Source organism: Salmo salar, chromosome 23 (assembly GCF_965601325.2).
Source record: "Salmo salar chromosome 23, fSalSal1, whole genome shotgun sequence".
NCBI lineage: Eukaryota > Metazoa > Chordata > Actinopteri > Salmoniformes > Salmonidae > Salmo > Salmo salar.
The window spans coordinates 5338270-5357262 of NC_138313.1; the positions used below are offsets into that span (position 1 = coordinate 5338270).

General features: G+C 42.1%; 1 protein-coding gene across 3 annotated transcripts in view; it reads right to left on the reverse strand.

Annotated features, from left to right (window-relative positions):
* The window catches only part of LOC106583933 (DENN domain-containing protein 1B), a 202658-nt gene that overhangs the window by 38731 nt on the left and 144934 nt on the right, over positions 1-18993 (reverse strand). For all 3 annotated transcript variants that reach the window (XM_045706032.2, XM_082967893.1, XM_082967894.1), the window contains 3 exons: positions 14441-14486; positions 13063-13164; positions 1930-2055 (listed from right to left, as the gene is read on the reverse strand). In XM_045706032.2, coding sequence (XP_045561988.2) covers positions 1930-2055; positions 13063-13164; positions 14441-14486 — 274 coding nt within the window. The remainder of the gene's footprint in view (positions 1-1929; positions 2056-13062; positions 13165-14440; positions 14487-18993) is intronic.

An 18993-nucleotide genomic window follows, 5' to 3' on the forward strand; every position in this document is an offset into this window, starting at 1 on the left:
TTCATACAGCCAAATAATAATTCATAACAGATGAATAAGTTATTTCCATACATATATTTCATATCAATATTAATACAACATTTTCCTCATAATAGTAGAAACAAGTGTCATTAATCACCCACGGATTGGTTCACAATAATGGACTATTCCTCCCTGACAGAGTTCCCGTGCATTGTTTCACACGATACGATTGGAAACGTCACTTTCATTAAAACTACGCTGCGGCAATGAGGCGCTTTCAGAGCGGGGCAGAGAAGTGGAAAAAATAAAATATTTAATTTTAACAGAAACATTTCCTAAGTGAACACATTCATTTAGTATGAAGACAGGTGCTGCTGATAATACTGCCATTGTCGTCGAGGCAGAGGACGTGTATGTGTAGCCCAGTGGCGGTCAGTGCCGTTTAAGATTACGGAGGACATTTTTTCTAACGAGCATGGCCTTGTTTCTATTACAACATATTGGATGCCTGTCTGTCATTCATATTCCATTCACCCAGCTCAACATAACATAGATAGGTTTAAGCTACTACATGATACAAAACATTGCCCTTTACCCATCATGAGGTTGCTAAAATCTAGCCTACAAATTAAAGTTTATAACGTAGGTACACAGCTCGAGAGACAAATTGGAGTAATCAAGGTGACAGACAGTGACACATTCAATACCGCCTTGCACACTCTTTCCTGCATCTAGCTGATCTAGGGTGTCATCATTAGTCCAAACAGTTGCAAAACGTTATGTTTTGATAATAAAACGAGAGTTTGTGGAGCAGGCACAGTGCACGCTATAATAAGTGGTCGGCGGCGCTGATAGACAGGCTTAATCCATGAGACACATTTCACAGATGTCCAGAAAGTAACAAAAATTCTAGTACCGAACCATTTTTTCAGGTTCTAGTATTGAAAAGTACTCAAGTTTCGGTATACCGTGCAACACTAACACACAGACAGACTGGCTCGTCTATGAAAGCATATAGGCTCCAAATACACATGCTTCAGTCAAAACGGGGTGCTCAGAATGTGTGTGAGTGCCTGTGTGTGTGTATTTGTGTGTGTGTGTATGTCCATATGCGAGCATGGATGCCAATTTGTGCGTGTGTGTGTGTGTGGAATCATAGACTTTTATCTAGATCCTATGGGGACTAGGGAGATGGTATGCTGTGTGGACGTCACAGCACACACACAAGCTCTTTCCTCGCTCTGCTTTAAATGTTTGTGTCTGAAGGGAGTCAGGCAGTGTGTTCATGCCACTGTCTGTATACACAGACCGACAACACAGAGGCATCAATTATGGATCCCCTCTCTGGGACTATACACAGCCCAATTACCCTTAAAGCCTATGAACAAAAGCCCTGATATTTGACAAACAGTACATGGCTTGTTTCGCTCTCAACTGGAGTAACTTAGAATTGGAGGCAGAGCGAGAGAGAAATGTTCTGGGATTTAGACTAGAGAGGGAAAGGAAGATAGTGAGAAGTGGCTAAAAGATATCTTCAAAGAAAATCTCCTGACTCCTCCTGTAAAGGCACTGATATGTCAGTGTTTCAGACCACCTTCAGTCAACTCAAAACACACCTTCAACCTTCGCTCACTGTTCAAAAACACATTTTCCTTTCACAAACTGAAAACAAACTTCTGAGGGTAGGGGTTAGGGGTATAATGATTAGGTCGAAGCGAGTTATTACAGGTGTGTACCTGAGGGTTGCAGTTAGGAGAAGCTTCTTACAGGTTTGTATCGGAGGGTAAGGGTTAGGGGTAGGTTCTTACAGGTTTGTATCTAAGGCAGCGTTTCCAAAACACGGTCCAATGGACCCCAATGGGTGCACATTTTGTTTTTTGCTCCAACACGTGCACCCGGGGGGGGGGGGGGGGGGGGCAGGACAGAGTTTGGGAAACCCTGCTCTAAGGGCTAGAGTTAGGCTCTTACAGGTTTGTATCGGAGGGCATCTCGGTAGGATCCAAACAGAGCAGCCTGAGCCCGAAGGAAAGCCCTTGCTACTCCGCTTCCTGTTGATGTCGACTGCTTCTTCAGCTTACTCTTCAGAGAGTGGACCTGAGAGAGAGAAACACAGAGGGAGAGAGACAGAGAGAGCAAGCGGGAGAGAGGAGAGAGAGAGAGAGAGAGAGAGGGAGGAAGGGGATGGAGAGAGGGTAGAGGGAGGGAATGGAGGGAGGGAGGGTGGAGAGAGACAGATAGAGAGAGGAGAAGAGAGAACGAGGGTGGAGAGAGATAGAGAGAGGGAGGGAATGGAGGGAGGGAGGGTGGAGAGAGACAGATAGAGAGAGGAGAAGAGAGAACGAGGGTGGAGAGAGATAGAGAGAGGGAGGGGCGTGAGACAGGATGGAGAGGGCGAGAGAGGGAATGAATGAGAGAAAGAGAGTGGAAAGAGAGGGAGGAAGGGGATGGAGAGAGGGTAGAGGGAGGGAATGGAGGGAGGGAGGGTGGAGAGAGACGGATAGAGAGAGGAGAAGAGAGAACGAGGGTGGAGAGAGATAGAGAGAGGGAGGGAATGGAGGGAGGGAGGGTGGAGAGAGACAGATAGAGAAAGGAGAAGAGAGAACGAGGGTGGAGAGAGATAGAGAGAGGGAGGGGCGTGAGACAGGATGGAGAGGGCGAGAGAGGGAATGAATGAGAGAAAGAGAGTGGAAAGAGAGGGGAAAGTTAAATTAACACCTGTGAAATTGGTAGCTGGAACGGGAGAGGCATTCTGGGTGTGAAGTGTCACATTTACAGGTCAGCCCCGAAAAAAAAGCGTATCTGTTGTGCTGCAGAGAGCACCTGCTGCTCTGTTAATTGAGCAGAGGATGGGGGAGATGGAGAGAAAGGGGAAGGGAGTAAAGAAGGACTGTGAAAGAAAATCCACAGTTGTCTCATTCTCTCTCTCACTCGACTTATTTTCTTTTCCTCTTAATGCCACTCCCTGTACTATCCTGTAAATCTCCCTCCCTCCCTCCCTCCCTCCCTCCCTCCCTCCCTCCCTCCCTCCCCCCCCCCACAGGAGAGCAGCAGCGTGCAGATGCTTATTTTAGGGGGACCCATGATGTCCATCGGAACGTCTAAAGGAAGGTGTCAAGAGCCTCTTCACCTGCTCTGAAGTCTGTCTGTCTGTAAGAGGATTGTATCACAAAATATACACGGTCCCTTGGTTGTATACAATATACACAGTGTATAAAACATTAGGAACACCTGCTCTTTCCATGACAGACTGAACAGGTGAATCCAGGTGAAAGCTATGATCCCTTACTGATGTCACTTGTTTAATCCACTTCAGTGTAGATGAACGGGAGGAGACAGAATAAAGAACGTTTTTTAAGCCTTGAGACATGGATTGTGTATGTGTGCCATTTAGAGGGTGAATGGACAAGACAAAATATTTAAGTGCCTTTGAACAGGTTACGGTAGTAGGTGCCAGGCGCACCGGTTTGAGTGTCAAGAACTGAAACTCTGCTGGGTTTTTCACCCTCAACAGTTTCCTGTGTAGCCAACTTGACAACTCTGGGAAGCATTGGAGTCAACATGGGCCAGCATCCCTGTGGAACGCTTTCGACACCTAGAGTGCATGCTCCGACAAATTGAGACTGTTCTGAGCGCAAAAGGGGGTGCAACTCAATATTAGGAAGATGTTCCTAATGTTTTGTACACTCAGTGTGCAATGCCCACGTTGTTGTTAAACTTTTTGTGAAATGTTTAACAGTCTAAGAACTGTACCTATTGATTACCCTGTGAATACATAGGCCTACATCATGTAATGTAAAGCAAGAAAATGTTTCAACAATTCTGTTTTATAACACCCTCAAGAGACCAGACCAAAACAATCAAGGAGCACCTACAGTAACAGTACTGTTTGTAATATTAGGAGAAACACTGACTGCTGTTTGAGTTCGCAGTTAGCAACTAGAGGGAATAGAAGCAGTGTGTTAACAAAGTCTCACTAAACCCCTGGGGTTTAGTCTGACGCTCTCTCTCCACCGTGTCCCTGTTCTCGCGCTGCCTGCTACCATCCACCACTAAAACTCCCTCCCCTCCAAGGCATCAAACAGCAGTTTATCACTGCTAAATTAACAACTGTCATCTCCACACACTCATTTTTGCTAAATACTTTTATGTTTATGTAAAGTTGTTTCTGAAATTAATATTTCATGTTTGTGTGCGTTTGCAGATTTTTTCTTTCTCTCCCACTGCAAAATCATTAAAGGTCTTTTTTTTTTGTTGCTTGAGAATCAAAGACAACAGAATGTCAGTCAGTCTACTGCTGAGACCCTGAAGACTGCCAGACAGGCAGGGAGAAGTAAATTCTGCTACTCGCTGAGTTCTGAAGATCAGCGTTTAGAGGAGAACGATTACAAATACTTTTTAATGAAAGGGAGGGACACAAAGAGATGTTCTGTTTTCGGGAATATAATTAGAATGAGATTGTTTTAGTGACAAGTTACAATTTTGAAAATGTGTCTTGATTTGTTTTGAGAAGGGAAATTCCGTTAGTTCAGTGACGAGTTTTACATTTTTTTTTGAAGGAATTGTGTTCAAAAATCAAATAATCTCAGAAGGCGACAATCACAACATTCACAAATAAAAACAAAACCCGCACATCCCATAAAACAATCCAAAAAATGTACAGAAAAATATCTAAAATAATAAACTTGTGATTAATAATAAGTGTGTGTTTGACAGACGAGGCTAGTTGGTGCAGTAGCATCTCATCAGGCATGCTGCAGCAGTAATGGTCTCTGTCAGACTAATTAGCTTTTATAGTGTGAGCGTGGCTAACAAGACGTGAGCAGGCGTCACAGAGAGGCCTTGCTCTACAGGTGATAACCCTATTTGGCAATGACATTTTTTACTGTAAAGTCACACTGACGGCCAGCAGATCAAAGGGACTGACTCCCCCAATGGGTCCAATTAACTAGAGCATTGTAGAGAGAGAGAGCAAGTGAGAGAGAGAGAGCGAGAGAGAAAGAAAGAGGGAGAGAGAGAGAGAGAGAAGGAGAGAAGGCGAGCGGGAGATGGAGAGGGGGGGCTAAGGAAAGGAAGGCGCAAAGAAAAACAAAATTGTTGAGTTATGATAGTCATAATCTATGCAGAGAGGCCTTTCCCGTATAGGTCTTTTCCCCAAAGCTGTGATCTTTTCAATTTACATCAAGGGAGGATGGCTGTGGATGAAAGGCGTGCGTCTGAGGAGCGGCAGGCCGGCAGCCACACAGGGTAGACACGGGGGCTCATTAAGCCACGGCCCAGCCTCCCCATAACAAGGACTGAAGTGGTTGGTGTAAAGAGCAGGGGGTCACAGGTCAGACCGGGAACAGATCTCCATTTAACTCAGCAGCTGGAGATGATAATTAGCAGGTGCAGTGGTGATATCGGTCTCTCTGTAAAGGATAAGACTAGCGACTGTCATTGGATCATCGTATCTCTGCTGTGGGCTGGGGTGGTTCACACATACACACAACACACGTGGGCGCACACACATACGTCATGTAACACCATTCTGAAGTTTTATCTGATTGAACTGTAGGTTCTCTCCCAGTGTGTGTACATGTATTGACAAATATACACCGACACAATTATGCACAAAAATATGCTTAAAAGGAGATTTTTTTTTTTGCAGAGCACTCAAAATTGAATCACTTCAAAATATCCTAGAAATAACTTTAAAATAATATTACATGCGTACAAGGACAGCAAAAACAATTCTAACAAACATGAAGTGTCCAAAGCAGTAAATGTGCCATATCTTTCAGCTCTGGCGCATTACATAGAGAAACAGAAAAGATAGAAAAGTTTCATCATCATAACGAGACGCGGAGGATCTAGTACAGCCGTCAAGGATAACGAGGCTTGGCTGGTACTGTAGCGTCCTCTAAACACATGGGAACCAACATCAACTAACATTGTCTCACAGCACACAGTCACACCACGTTACCGTACAGGCACTAACTGTCTGACGACTTTTACTCTGGCAAAAGGCACAGCACAGCTAATTGTTACTGAGCATTTCACCACTATTTGTCTACAACTAGACAGCAGTGGAACCGTATACGGTTTGTCTCCCTAGCTAAAACCCCAGCAGCATTTTGTAGAGAAAGGAAAAGCAAAGGTAAGTGTTTGCCTAAATATAACGGAGCATTTATCAGTGATTGGAGCAGTGGAAAAATGTGCTTAAACCCAGCAGCAATTTGACATAGAAAATAATCTATATCCTAATTATATAGAATGTGTTTAAAATGAAAAAAATTGATAAAAAAATACTTCTAATAATGACAATGACAATTAAGGCTCTACCAGCGCATATAAAACTCCCAAATTTCAACCCTGACACTGCTGTTGTGGTAGAAAGTTCGGGTTTTCTCTTCGAACAAAAAAAAAATCCTGTTTTGTTAAGATTCTGTCCAGGGAAAGAAGGCCGTGGGGATGCAATTAAAGAACTACAAAGAAGAAAAGAAAATAGTTATGAAAATCTCCCGCTTTCTTTTGATGTGCTGCTGCCTGAATGTTACACATACACTCATGCACAAAGACGCGCACACACGCGCGCACACACACACACACACACACACACACACACACACACACACACACACACACACACACACACACACACACACACAAAACAACTCACTCCACCCACATTTAAAAAATAATAAAAAAGAATATCTGACACATAAAACTCAATATAAAACTATTCTTACCCTTAGAGTCCTTAATTCTTGTAACTACAATTTGTAGTATATGAACCAATTCATCATAACAATGTTATTCAAGACAAACAGACTCAATTGCTTGTATATTTATATCCAAAATTATTATTTCATTAACGGTCTTCTCTAGTTGCAAAGCAAAACTATGACTTCCAAGTCCATCAGGCTCAACCTCTAATATAAGACTAGAGGACAGAGAAGGCAGGTGAAGTAGGTTTTAATATCTTGCGCTGTCTTTCCTGCTGGTGAGATGTGTAGCTAGATGTCCCACAGGAAAACAAACAAAGACACTGTTACCTACAGCCCATATTTGCAGGACTATAGATCCATCGTCATTTTATTACCCACAGTGAAATAAGCACATCAAACAGATGATGATGTGTGTGTGTGTGTCTGTGTTCATTTGAACTAATAGGGATATCTAATGGCAGATGCTACTCCCTGAAGTGGGGCTACTTTGTCAGGCTGACCCTGTATAGCAGGCTCCGGGATGAGCTGGGAGTTTTGCATACATAATTAAACATATCTAAATGTCATCTTTACTTCAAACACTAACTGGTCTCTGGTGCTCCCTGGGTTGACTTCAAATACAGAATGGACCGGAGCATCAACACACACACAGAGAGAAAGAGACTCAGAGAGAGAGAGCGAGAGAGAGAGAGAGAGAGAGACACACAGAGAGAGAGCGAGAGAGAGCAGAGTAAAAATTCCCCAAACTCCGTTTGATGGACAAGATTGGGAATTGTAGTTTGAAGCAGAAACATAGTCTACATTGAGTTAAAATAAGTCAGGGCAATTTAACAAGAGACAGTTGTCAGTCACGCACGCACATGCACCCACGCACCCCCCCCCCCCCCCCCCCCCAAAAAAAAACATGACATGAATCGTCATCAGATCATAATCAAAACAGTTACCTGCCGTTAACCTTGTTTTAACTCATTATGCTTCATTAATAAGCAGTGAGCAATCCTAGCGAAAGCAGCACAGTTCAGTACTGATCTTAATGTACAAGCCAATCTCTGAGGTAGGTAGCTTATAGTTTGGGAAATCCTGGAGCTGCTTCACAGTGGAAATGAGTTGAGGTGAAACACACACACACCTGGCCCTACTCGGTATGCTATGCAGTGTACAGCTGTGGCTAACGCGTATTGTGGACGAAGCAGAAACGTGTAAGTAGAGAAATCTTTCTCCTAATTTAAATGTCAGCTTGGCGTTTTGAGCGATTATCGTTCACCGTCAACAGGACTCAGTGTGACTTTTAGTGAGACAGGAGTGTACCTTCCTCTGCGTGTGTAGCTGCGTTGGCTGCTGATGTTGTTTTCTGTTAACGTCTGAAGCTGAACTCCCAATTAAAGCTGTTGTGTTTGATTACATGTGCCAGGTTATCTCTGGAGACACACACACACACACACACACACACACACACACACACACACACACACACACACACACACACACACACACACACACACACACACACACACACACACACACACACAACACACACACACACACACACACACACACACACACACACACACAGCTCTCCCTCTGCCATATTTGTTAACTTCCAACCACAGTCTTAAAATACAACAAGTAGGTGTGCACTGGGTACATTTCCCTCATTGATTGGAAACACAGATGATCAAATATAGGAAGGGTAGAAATGTAAGGAACAGTGTGTCAAAAAAGCCAGTGGCGACAGAGAACAGAGGGAATTACACATTGCGATCTGAAAGATGTTCTCGTACATCTTACTTTGAATGTGTAAAACACACAAAAGGAAGAATACATTCTTTTTTTTTTTAAATCCTCCAGTCATAGGTTTTGATATTAAGTCTATGGGATCAAATAAAAACGGGATTCAGCCGCACATTGTTTGTTTTTAGAATTAATGTCTGCCTAATTTGCTATTCTTGGATACTTTTAATGACTAGCGTGGTAAATAACCACACTACACCCCAACCCAATTATAACTGTATCACTGTGTGGGAGAAGTCTGCAAAACAATTCAAAAAACACAAAGAATAAAAGCACCTTGATCTTTAGAACAACAGCAGTGGTTCATATTGCACATTCCTTGTTCTATACACTTGTCAACACGTTGATTTTAATAAAACACACATAGACCTCAGAGACCTATATTAGTAGCATCTGAAGAAAAGCGGCTGAAACTTTAAGAGTTTAAGAACCTATAAACCTTTTCAGACCCATGCCACAAATTAGCAACATTTTTTTGAACTCAAAACAATGCCACTAATGAATACATATTAAGAGCAAATTGTTCTCTTCAACAAAATATAAGGGAATTGTTTACATTATATTACACCAGTACAATATTGTAATTTAACATTATAAAATTATTTCTTTAAATCTATAAATGTGCTTAATATCCCAAAACAGATTAAGGACAGGAAATAGATTTGTATTATAAATCAGCGGCATGATATTTTCATTTCATTGCAATACTCAACAAGAAAAATGTAAATGTTTTGTGCAGAAACAGTCTGATGTCATATTTTTATTTATTTTATGAAAAGTAATTTCATTAAACAAAAATAATCTCAACAGGAAAAAAGACAACAGTTTATTTTACAAAATGCCTTCACAACTGCCAAAATTCAACCTTTATCGAAAAACGATAATGTGTAATACTACCAACGTCAAAAGTGAACATTCTCAGTGCGTAGTAGCGCGACAAATTCAGAACAAAAATACAATTAACACAGGAACTTAAACTCTGTCTCATCTGATGTTTCCAATAAAAACACACGTCAAAAATTATTCTCAGAAGGTTACACACATCCTTTTTTCACCCTTTTACCAATTATTCTCTCTATTTGTAAATCTTTTGCTTTTTCGCCGAGCGGAAGCGCTATTGGCGTGGTAGCATTTCTAATAGTCAATAAATCTCAAATATTATGTGTGGAATTGGGGGAAATGGCCATTAAAGGGCAGGCAGCGGGCAGCTGCGGGGTCCTGTCTGGGAGCGGGCCAGGTAATGCAGGACGTCTGTGACCCCTGACCCCTCCAGAGCAGGGCCAGTGGTCAGCCGACGCCACATGTGACTAATAAAATGTTATTTGATTTGATGCACAAAGTTGCTTTTTTTTTTTAACTTGAAACACTCAAACCCAAAAATTTGCCGAATAATCTATTTTAATATACTTGGTTTTATGGAAGGAATGAGGCATTGGATTTTCTAAATGTGGATAACTTGTAGAAAACTCTCACTATCTGAATCCCAGGTTAGATAATGCTGAGGTGAAAGGAGATGCAGGTTATCAGGTCTGCTAATCTTTATCTACTAATGCAGTTTGCTCCTGATAAATTCATATTAACAGTACCAATTTACCATTCTTCCTCTTAAATGCTAACTGCTCTTGATAGGTTTAGCGTATGCTGTCGTGGCAGTCCCAAGCCTTTGTATTCATCAGGAAGCCACAGTACAGTCGGCGAGAACAGGTAAATGAAGTGTCTATAATAATTTTAGCTGTATAAAGTTATGACAGTTCTATAAAGACTTCACTTTGTTTGCAATAACAGTTCTATGACGTTAATCTCAAGCAGCCAGTTAACAGTTTCTTATTCTGAGATTAAGAGAGACTATTTTAATTAAGCCTTCAGTTCCCCGGCCGTTGGTTCTGACGAACTGAGCAATGCCTCTCAACCATCCTACTGTATGTAAACACAATTATCAGATGCCATGTGGCACGTCCTTCTAACTAACGAGCAAACTAACAAGGGACTTGGAATTCCCCGCAATTAGTACCTGCTCTTTTCCTGATTCATCTACATCACCCCTAGCGATGAGGGGGCAGGAGAGAGAATGTTTTTTTTTCGTATTTTTTTTTTCTGTAATAAATATATGATGGTACTGTACTGTAGTAGGTGTCACATCTTGTTTCAGGCGGTGTAATTCGCCGTGATATGAAGAGTGTGTTCTGTGATTAGTCGGAGGGAAATGGCGAGCTCGAGGATCAAAGCCGCCACTTAATTTAGCAGACGACAAAGACAAAGGCTTTTCTCTGTTGCCTGTCGAATTCAAAAGAGCCATCCCCCTTTAATGACAGACTCAGTTTGCGCTTTAATTTAGGATTGGAGTCCCTGGGCACAGAGAGGCGGGCTGCTGCACAGTCAGAGAGAGAGAGAGGTAGCCGTACTGCAGGTATAGGTATACTATTAGGGCTGTGTGCGTGTGTGAATATGTGTGTGTGCGTGCGAGCGACTGTGTGCACACGCGTGTGTGTGTATGAGTACAGTACACACACACACTGCTTCACAAGGAGTATTAAATCCCCCCTAGAGAGGAAAGAAACAAACAGCCTCCTGCGTGATTCAAACGGAGGGATGACAGGCATGCATGTGTGTGTGTGACCCTGGTTTCCTGTTGCACTGACCGGTGTCAGTGCTACATTAATTAAAGAGATGGAGCTGGCAGGTGGCTGTAGAGACACCACTGGTAATTGGCCCCCTTCTCTCTCTCTCTCTCTCTCTCTTTCACTGCTTCCACAAACCCACAGTCTCTCCTCCTCTCCCTCCGTCCCTTCTCAAACAGTCTTTCTCGCTCTGTCGTTCCCGGAGACGTGCCACTGGGCAGGCAGAAAAAGCAGTCTTTGAGGAATAATGATTAGAATAGAGGGAGATGAAGGGGAGAGATGTTTCCACAGATCTGATGGCTGATGAACGCTGTTCGCCTTTCAGTGTATGCGTGTGTATTTGTATGTGCATGTGTGTGTCGCAGGATTTCCCACAAGAGCTGCTAAGGACCGGGGGGGGGGGGGGGGGGTTGGTTAGACAAGTGAGGAAGAGTGTGTGTGCACATCCTTAAGAAGACATGGATTTACAGTGCATTCAAAAATAATTCAGACCCCTTCACTTTTTCTACATTTATGACTTTATAGCCTTATTCTAAAATGGATTAAATTGTTGTTTTTTTCCCATCAATCTACACACAATACCCCATAATGACTAAGGAAAGACTGGTTTTAAGAAATGTTTGCGAATATATATAAAAAAAAACTTAAATATCACATTTACATAAGTATTCAGTCCCTCTACTCAGTACTTTGTTGAAGCACTTTTGGCAGTGATTACAGCCTCGAGTCTTTTTGGGTATGACACAGGTAGCCTAGTGGGTAGAGCGTTGGGCCAGTACCCCAAAGGTTGCTGGATCAAATCCCCGAGCTGACAAGGTAAAAATCTGTCATTCTGCCCCTGAACAAGGCAGTTTACCCACAGTTCCCCGGTAGGCCATCATTGTAAAGAAGAATCTGGACAAATCCTTTGACCTCATGGATTGGTTTTTACTCTGGCATACACTGTCAACTGTGGGACCTTATATAGACAGGTGTGTGCCTTTCCAAATCATGTCCAGTTAACTGAATTTACAACAGGTGGACTCCAATGAAGTTGTTGAAACATCTCAAGGATGATCAATAGAAACAGGATGCACCTGAGCTCAATTTTGAGTCTCATAGGAAAGGGTCTGAATACTTAAGTAAATAAGGTATTTCTGTTTCACTTTGTCATTCTGGGGTATTGTGTGTACATTGATGAGAACAGTTTTTATTTAATCCATTTTAGCATAAGGCTGTAACGTAACAAAATGTGGAAAAAGTGAAGGGGTCTGAATACTTTCCCAATGCACTGTACTACTTGTGTTGATGAATGAGAGAAAGAAAGCGGGATAAGAGAGGGAAGGTGTGAATGGAGGAGTGTGTGTATACTGTAGGTATAAGTGCAAGATAGTGAGTGTGTGTGTGAGAGAGAAACCAGAGAGACAGAGAGTAGGTGTGAAAGAGGCTCTGCATATAGTACCAGTCAAAAGTTTGGACACACCTACTCATTCAAGGGTTTTTCTTTATTTTTAATATTTTCTACATTGTAAAATAATAGTGAAGACATCAAAACTATGAAATAACACATATGGAATCATGTAGTAACCAAAAAAGTGTTAAACAAATCAAAATATATTTTAGATTTGAGATTCTTCAAAGTAGCCACTCTTTGCCTTGATGACAGCTTTGCACACTCTTGAAATTCCCTCAACCAACTTCTCCTGGAATTCAGTCTTGAAGGAGTTCCCACATATGCTGAGCACTTGTTGGCGGCTTTTCCATCACTCTGCGGTCCAACTCATCCCAAACCATCTCAATTGGGTTGAGGTCGGGTGATTGTGGAGGCCAGGTCATCTGATGCAGCACTCCATCACAATGTAGAAAATAGTCAAAATCAAGAAAAACCCTTGAATGAGTAGGTGTGTCCAAACATTTGACTGGTACTGTATGTGCATGTGTAATAAGGATGATTGCGGGAGGGAGGCTGTGTGTGAGTGTGTGTGTGTGTATGTGTGTGGGCTCACCACGTCGCTGGGCAGGTTCTGCAGGTCATCCTGGGGGCTCTCCAGTGTGTTGGTGTCCACATTCAGAATCACTACATCCTCCAATGACCTGCTGAGCACTCTCTGAAAGGACAAACACAGGTCGTCAGCTAAACACACACACACCAATCATCATAAAGAAACAATATCCCTCACACACACCAGCAAAAGTTTGTGGTTTGAAAAATAATTCTCCCTCCCCCAAAAAAAGTTTCAGAAATGTAAACACAGACCGTATTTATTAATCTCGGAGTGTTTTTAATGGAACAATTACAGTTTTTATTGTTCCAGAACTCGATACAGTGCTGCAAAATATTTCACAGGTCATTATAATAAGTCACACAGACCTGTTCTATAACCTCAAACCCACATGCTCGTCTTACAGCCAGAGTGTTTTAGATTTAAATAGACTGACAAGTAACATTTAAAACTACAGTCAAAAACAAAATTGCTCCACACACACACCAAAATGAAAAATAGCACACAGCAAACATGCAAAGTCTTCAAACATTTTCTAGCAGCGTAAATCCTGATGCATCAACAGTAGTCTGCTGTGCTGGGCTGGAGTCTTCCTGATAGCTACAAACCACACTGATCTTTATGTTGTGCTCAGTAGGCAGGTGGGGCTGGAGATCTCTAGTTTGTCACTTTTGTCTGTGATAGTCTGGGATACGGAGACTCTCATATACACATCACTGACACAGATATGCACACACAGACACACGAGGAAACATACAGGCACATACAGTACACACACACACAGTCATACACAACACACACACACACTTTGTATGACAGTGGTGGCTGCGGAGGCTTGCATGCTGATCTGGCAGTGCACGAGAGGGTCTGTCACTGGTACAGTGTGTGATAAATACGGCTACTGCCAGGAACGTCACACACACACGCGGTGACGGGTCTACCCCCGACCAACACACCAGCTCTCAATAATGAAGCACAAAAAGCTCTTTGTTTGTGAAAACGGTATTTTTCTCTGTCATTTATTTTTTTCTTAAATTGGTAAGCATGCACACAACAGATAAAAATGAGGCAGAAAATGGAAAAGCATTGTCAATATCCTTTTGATTTGGTTTCCAGTGTCGGATACGTCAATGTAAATATTGCATCATTATGAAGTTCACAGTTTAATTCCTTCTCACAGTTGCAATCACAGCTGTTTGATCACACTTATATACTGTACACATCCACTACACAGTGACAAATACATTTAAAAACTAGATACGACATTTTTTTTAAATGGAATAACCAAATCGCAATACATTTAATAAAATATAGCTGGATAGATTCAGAATCAGATTCTAATTTAGATATAATATGATGTGTCTGCGATTGTTTGACTTACCTCGAGCAGACTGAGATGAACTCCCACAAGGTATGGCATGGGGGCACTAGGGAGGAGAGAATTTGAAAGGAGGACCTGAGTCAGGACTAAATTATTAATGATAAAATAACGACTGGGTAAAAATAATTAATGCATTTTATATATATATACAGTGAGGGAAAAATGTATTTGATCCCCTGCTGATTTTGTACGTTTGCCCACTTACAAAGAAATGATCAGTCTATAATTTTAATGGTAGGTTTATTTGAACAGTGAGAGACAGAATAACAACAAAAAAAATCAGAAAAACGCATGTAAAAAATGTTATAAATTCATTTGCATTTTAATGAAGGAAATAAGTATTTGACCCCCTCTCAATCAGAAAGATTTCTGGCTCCCAGGTGTCTTTTATACAGGTAACGAGCTGAGATTAGGAGCACATTCTTAAAGGGAGTGCTCCTAATCTCAGTTTGTTACCTGTATAAAAGACACCTGTCCACAGAAGCAATCAATCAATCAGATTCCAAACTCTCAACCATGGCCAAGACCAAAGAGCTCTCCAAGGATGTCAGGGACAAGATTGTAGACCTACACAAGGCTGGAATGGGCTACAAGACCATTGCCAAGCAGCTTGGTGAGGTGACAACAGTTTGTGCGATTATTCGCAAATGGAAGAAACACAAAAGAACTGTCAATCTCCCTCGGCCTGGGGCTCCATGCAAGATCTCACCTCGTGGAGTTGCAATGATCATGAGAACGGTGAGGAATCAGCCCAGAACTACACGGGAGGATCTTGTCAATGATCTCAAGGCAGCTGGGACCATAGTCACCAAGAAAACAATTGGTAAAACACTACGCCATGAAGGACTGAAATCCTGCAGTGCCCGCAATGTCCCCCTGCTCAAGAAAGTACATATACATGCCCGTCTGAAGTTTGCCTGAATCTGAATGATTCAGAGGACAACTGGGTGAAAGTGTTGTGGTCAGATGAGACCAAAATGGAGCTCTTTGGCACCAACTCAACTCGCCGTGTTTGGAGGAGGAGGAATGCTGCCTATGACACAAAGAACACCATCCCCACCGTCAAACATGGAGGTGGAAAGAGTATGCTTTGGCGGTGTTTTTCTGCTAAGGGGACAGGACAACTTCACCGCATCAAAGGGACGATGGACGGGGCCATGTACCGTCAAATCTTGGGTGAGAACCTCCTTCCCTCAGCCAGGGCATTGAAAATGGGTCATGGATAGGTATTCCAGCATGACAATGACCCAAAACAAACGGCCAAGGCAACAAAGGATTGGCTCAAGAAGAAGCACATTAAGGTCCTGGAGTGGCCTAGCCAGTCTCCAGACCTTAATCCCATAGAAAATCTGTGGAGGGAGCTGAAGGTTCGAGTCAGCCTTGAAACCTTAATAATGACTTGGAGAAGATCTGCAAAGAGGAGTGGGACAAAATCCCTCCTGAGATGTGTGCAAACCTGGTGGCCAACTACAAGAAACGTCTGATCTCTGTGATTGCCAACAAGGGTTTTGCCACCAAGTACTAAGTCATGTTTTGCATAGGGGTCAAATACTTATTTCCCTCATTAAAATGCAAATCTATTTATAACATTTTGACATGCGGTTTTCAGGATTTTTTGTTGTTGTTATTCTGTCTCTCACTGTTCAAATAAACCTACCATTAAAATTATAGACTGATAATTTCTTTGTCAGTGGGCAAGCGTACAAAATCAGCAGGGGATCAAATACTTTTTCCCCTCACTGTATGTGTATATATATATATATATATATATATATATATATATATATATATATATATATATATATATATACACACACACACAGTAACATTGTAGAATAATGGTAAACATATTTTAGATTTGAGATTCCTTGATGTTAGCATTGCACACTCTAGGCATTCTCTCAACCAGCTTCATGAGGAATGATTTTCCAACAGTCTTGAAGGAGTTCCTACATATAATGAGCACTTGTCGGCTGCTTTTCCTTCACTCTGCAGTCCAACTCATCCCAAACCATCTCAATTGGGTTGAGGTCCTGTTATCGTGGAGGCCAGGTCATCTGATGCAGCAGTCCATCCCTATCCTTCTTAGTCAAATAGCCCTTACACAGCCTAGAGGTGTGCTGGGTCATTGTCCTGTTGAAAAACAAATTAAGCGCAAACCAGATGGGGTGGCGTATACCTGCAGAATGCTGTGGTAGCCACGCTGGTTAAGTGTGCCTTGAATTCTAAATAAATCACTGCCAGTGTCACCAGAAAATCACCCCCACACCATCACACCTTCTCCATGCTACATGGTGGGAACCACACATGCAGAGATCATCCGTTCACCTACTCTGCGTCTCACAAAGACACGGTGATCAAACATTTGGACTCATCAGACCAAAGGACAGATTTCCACCAGTATAATGTCCATTGCTTGTGTTTCTTGGCCCAAGCAAGTCTCTTCTTCTTATTGCTGTCCTTTATTAGTGGTTTCTTTACAGCTATTCAACCATGAAGGCCTGATTCATGCAGTCTCCTCTGAACAGTTGATGTTGAGATGTGTTGGTTACTTGAACTCTGTGAAGCATATATTTGGGCTGCAATTTCTGAGGCTGGTAACTCTAATGAACTTATCCTCTGCTGCAGAGGTAACTCTGGGTATTCCTTCCCTGTAGCAGTCCTCATGAGAGCCAGTTTCATCATAGCGCTTGAGGGTTTTTGCGACTGCACTTGAAGAAACTTTCAAAGTTCTTGAAATGTTCCGTATTGACTGACCTTCATGTCTTAAAGTAATGATGGACTGTCGTTTCTCTTTGCTTATTTGAGCTGTTCTTGACATAATATACAGAAAATAATATACAGAAAATACCTGAGCTCTGAAGCAAGCTTCCAGAAAATTGTAACGGAAATGGCGCTACACCAAACTAGTCTTCCGACTAGCTTGGAAAGACAGTACCGTGCAGTATCGAAGAGCCCTCGCTGCAGCTCGGCCATCCTATTTTTCCAACTTAACTGAGGAAAATAAGAACAATCCAACACTTATTTTTGATACTGTCGCAAAGCTAACCAAAAAGCATCATACCCCAAGAGAGGATGGCTTTCACTTCAGCAGTGATAAATTCATGGACTTCTTTGACGAAAAAATATCATTATCATTAGAAAGCTCCTTTAAATGTGCATATTCCTCCAAAGCTCAGTTGTCCTGAGTCTGCACAACACTGCCAGGACCTAGTGTCACGGGAGACACTCAAAACTAAATCGGCCTATATCGAAACTCCCATTCCTCTCAATTATTTTTGAAAAAGCAGTTGCGCAACAACTCACTGCTTTCCTGACTACAAACAATGTATAGAGTCTGGTTTTAGACCCCATCATAGCACTGAGACTGCACTTGTGAAGGTTGTAAATGACCTTTTAATGGCGTCAGACCGAGGCTCTGCATCCGTCCTTGTGCTCCTAGACCTTAGTGCTGCTTTTGATACCATCCACATTCTTTTGGAGAGATTGGAAACACAAATTGGTCATGACGGACAAGTTCTGGCCTGGTTTAGATCTGCTCTGTCAGAAAAATATCAGTTTGTCTCTGTAGATGGTTTGTCTTCTGACCAATCAACTGTAAATTTCAGTGTTCCTCAAGGCTCTGTTTTAGGACCACTTCTGTTTTCACTATATATATTATTCATTGTTGATGTCATTCGAAAACATAATGTTAACTTTCACTGCTATGCGGACGACGCACAGCTGTACATTTCGATGAAACATGGTAAAGCCCCAAAATTGCCCTCCCCGGATGCCTGTGTTTCAGACATAAGGATGGCGGCAAATGTTCTATTTTTAAACTCGGACAAAACAGAGACGCTAGTTCTAGGTCCCAAGAAACAAAGAGATCTTCTGTTGAATCTGACAATTAATCTTGATGGTTGTACAGTCGTCTCAAATAAAACTGTGAAGGACCTCGGCATTACTCTGGACCATGATCTCTCTTTTCACAAACATATCAAGACTGTTTCAAGGACAGCTTTTTTCCATCTATGTAACATTGCAAACATTGCAAAAAAATTGCAAAAATCTGAAAATTTCTGTCAAAAAATTATGCAGAAAAATGTATCCATGCTTTTGTCACTTCTAGATTAGACTACTGCAATGTTCTACTTTCCGGCTACCCGGATAAAGCACTAAATGAACTTAGTGCTAAACACGGCTGCTAGAATCTTGACTATAACCAAAAAATGTGATCATATTACTCCAGTGCTAGCCTCTCTACACTGGCTTCCTGTTAAGGCAAGGGCTGATGTCAAGGTTTTACTGCTAACCTACAAAACATTACATGGGCTTGCTCCTACCAATCTTCCTGATTTGGTCCTGCCGTACATACCTACACGTACGCTACGGTCACAATATGCAGGCCTCCTTACTGTCCCTAGAATTTCCTATATTTCCTATAGAGCTCAATTTTTATGGAATGGTCTGCCAATCCATGTGAGAGACGCAGACTTGGTCTCGACCTTTAAGTCTTTATTGAAGACTCATCTCTTCAGTAGGTCCTATGATTGAGTGTAGTCTGGCCCAGG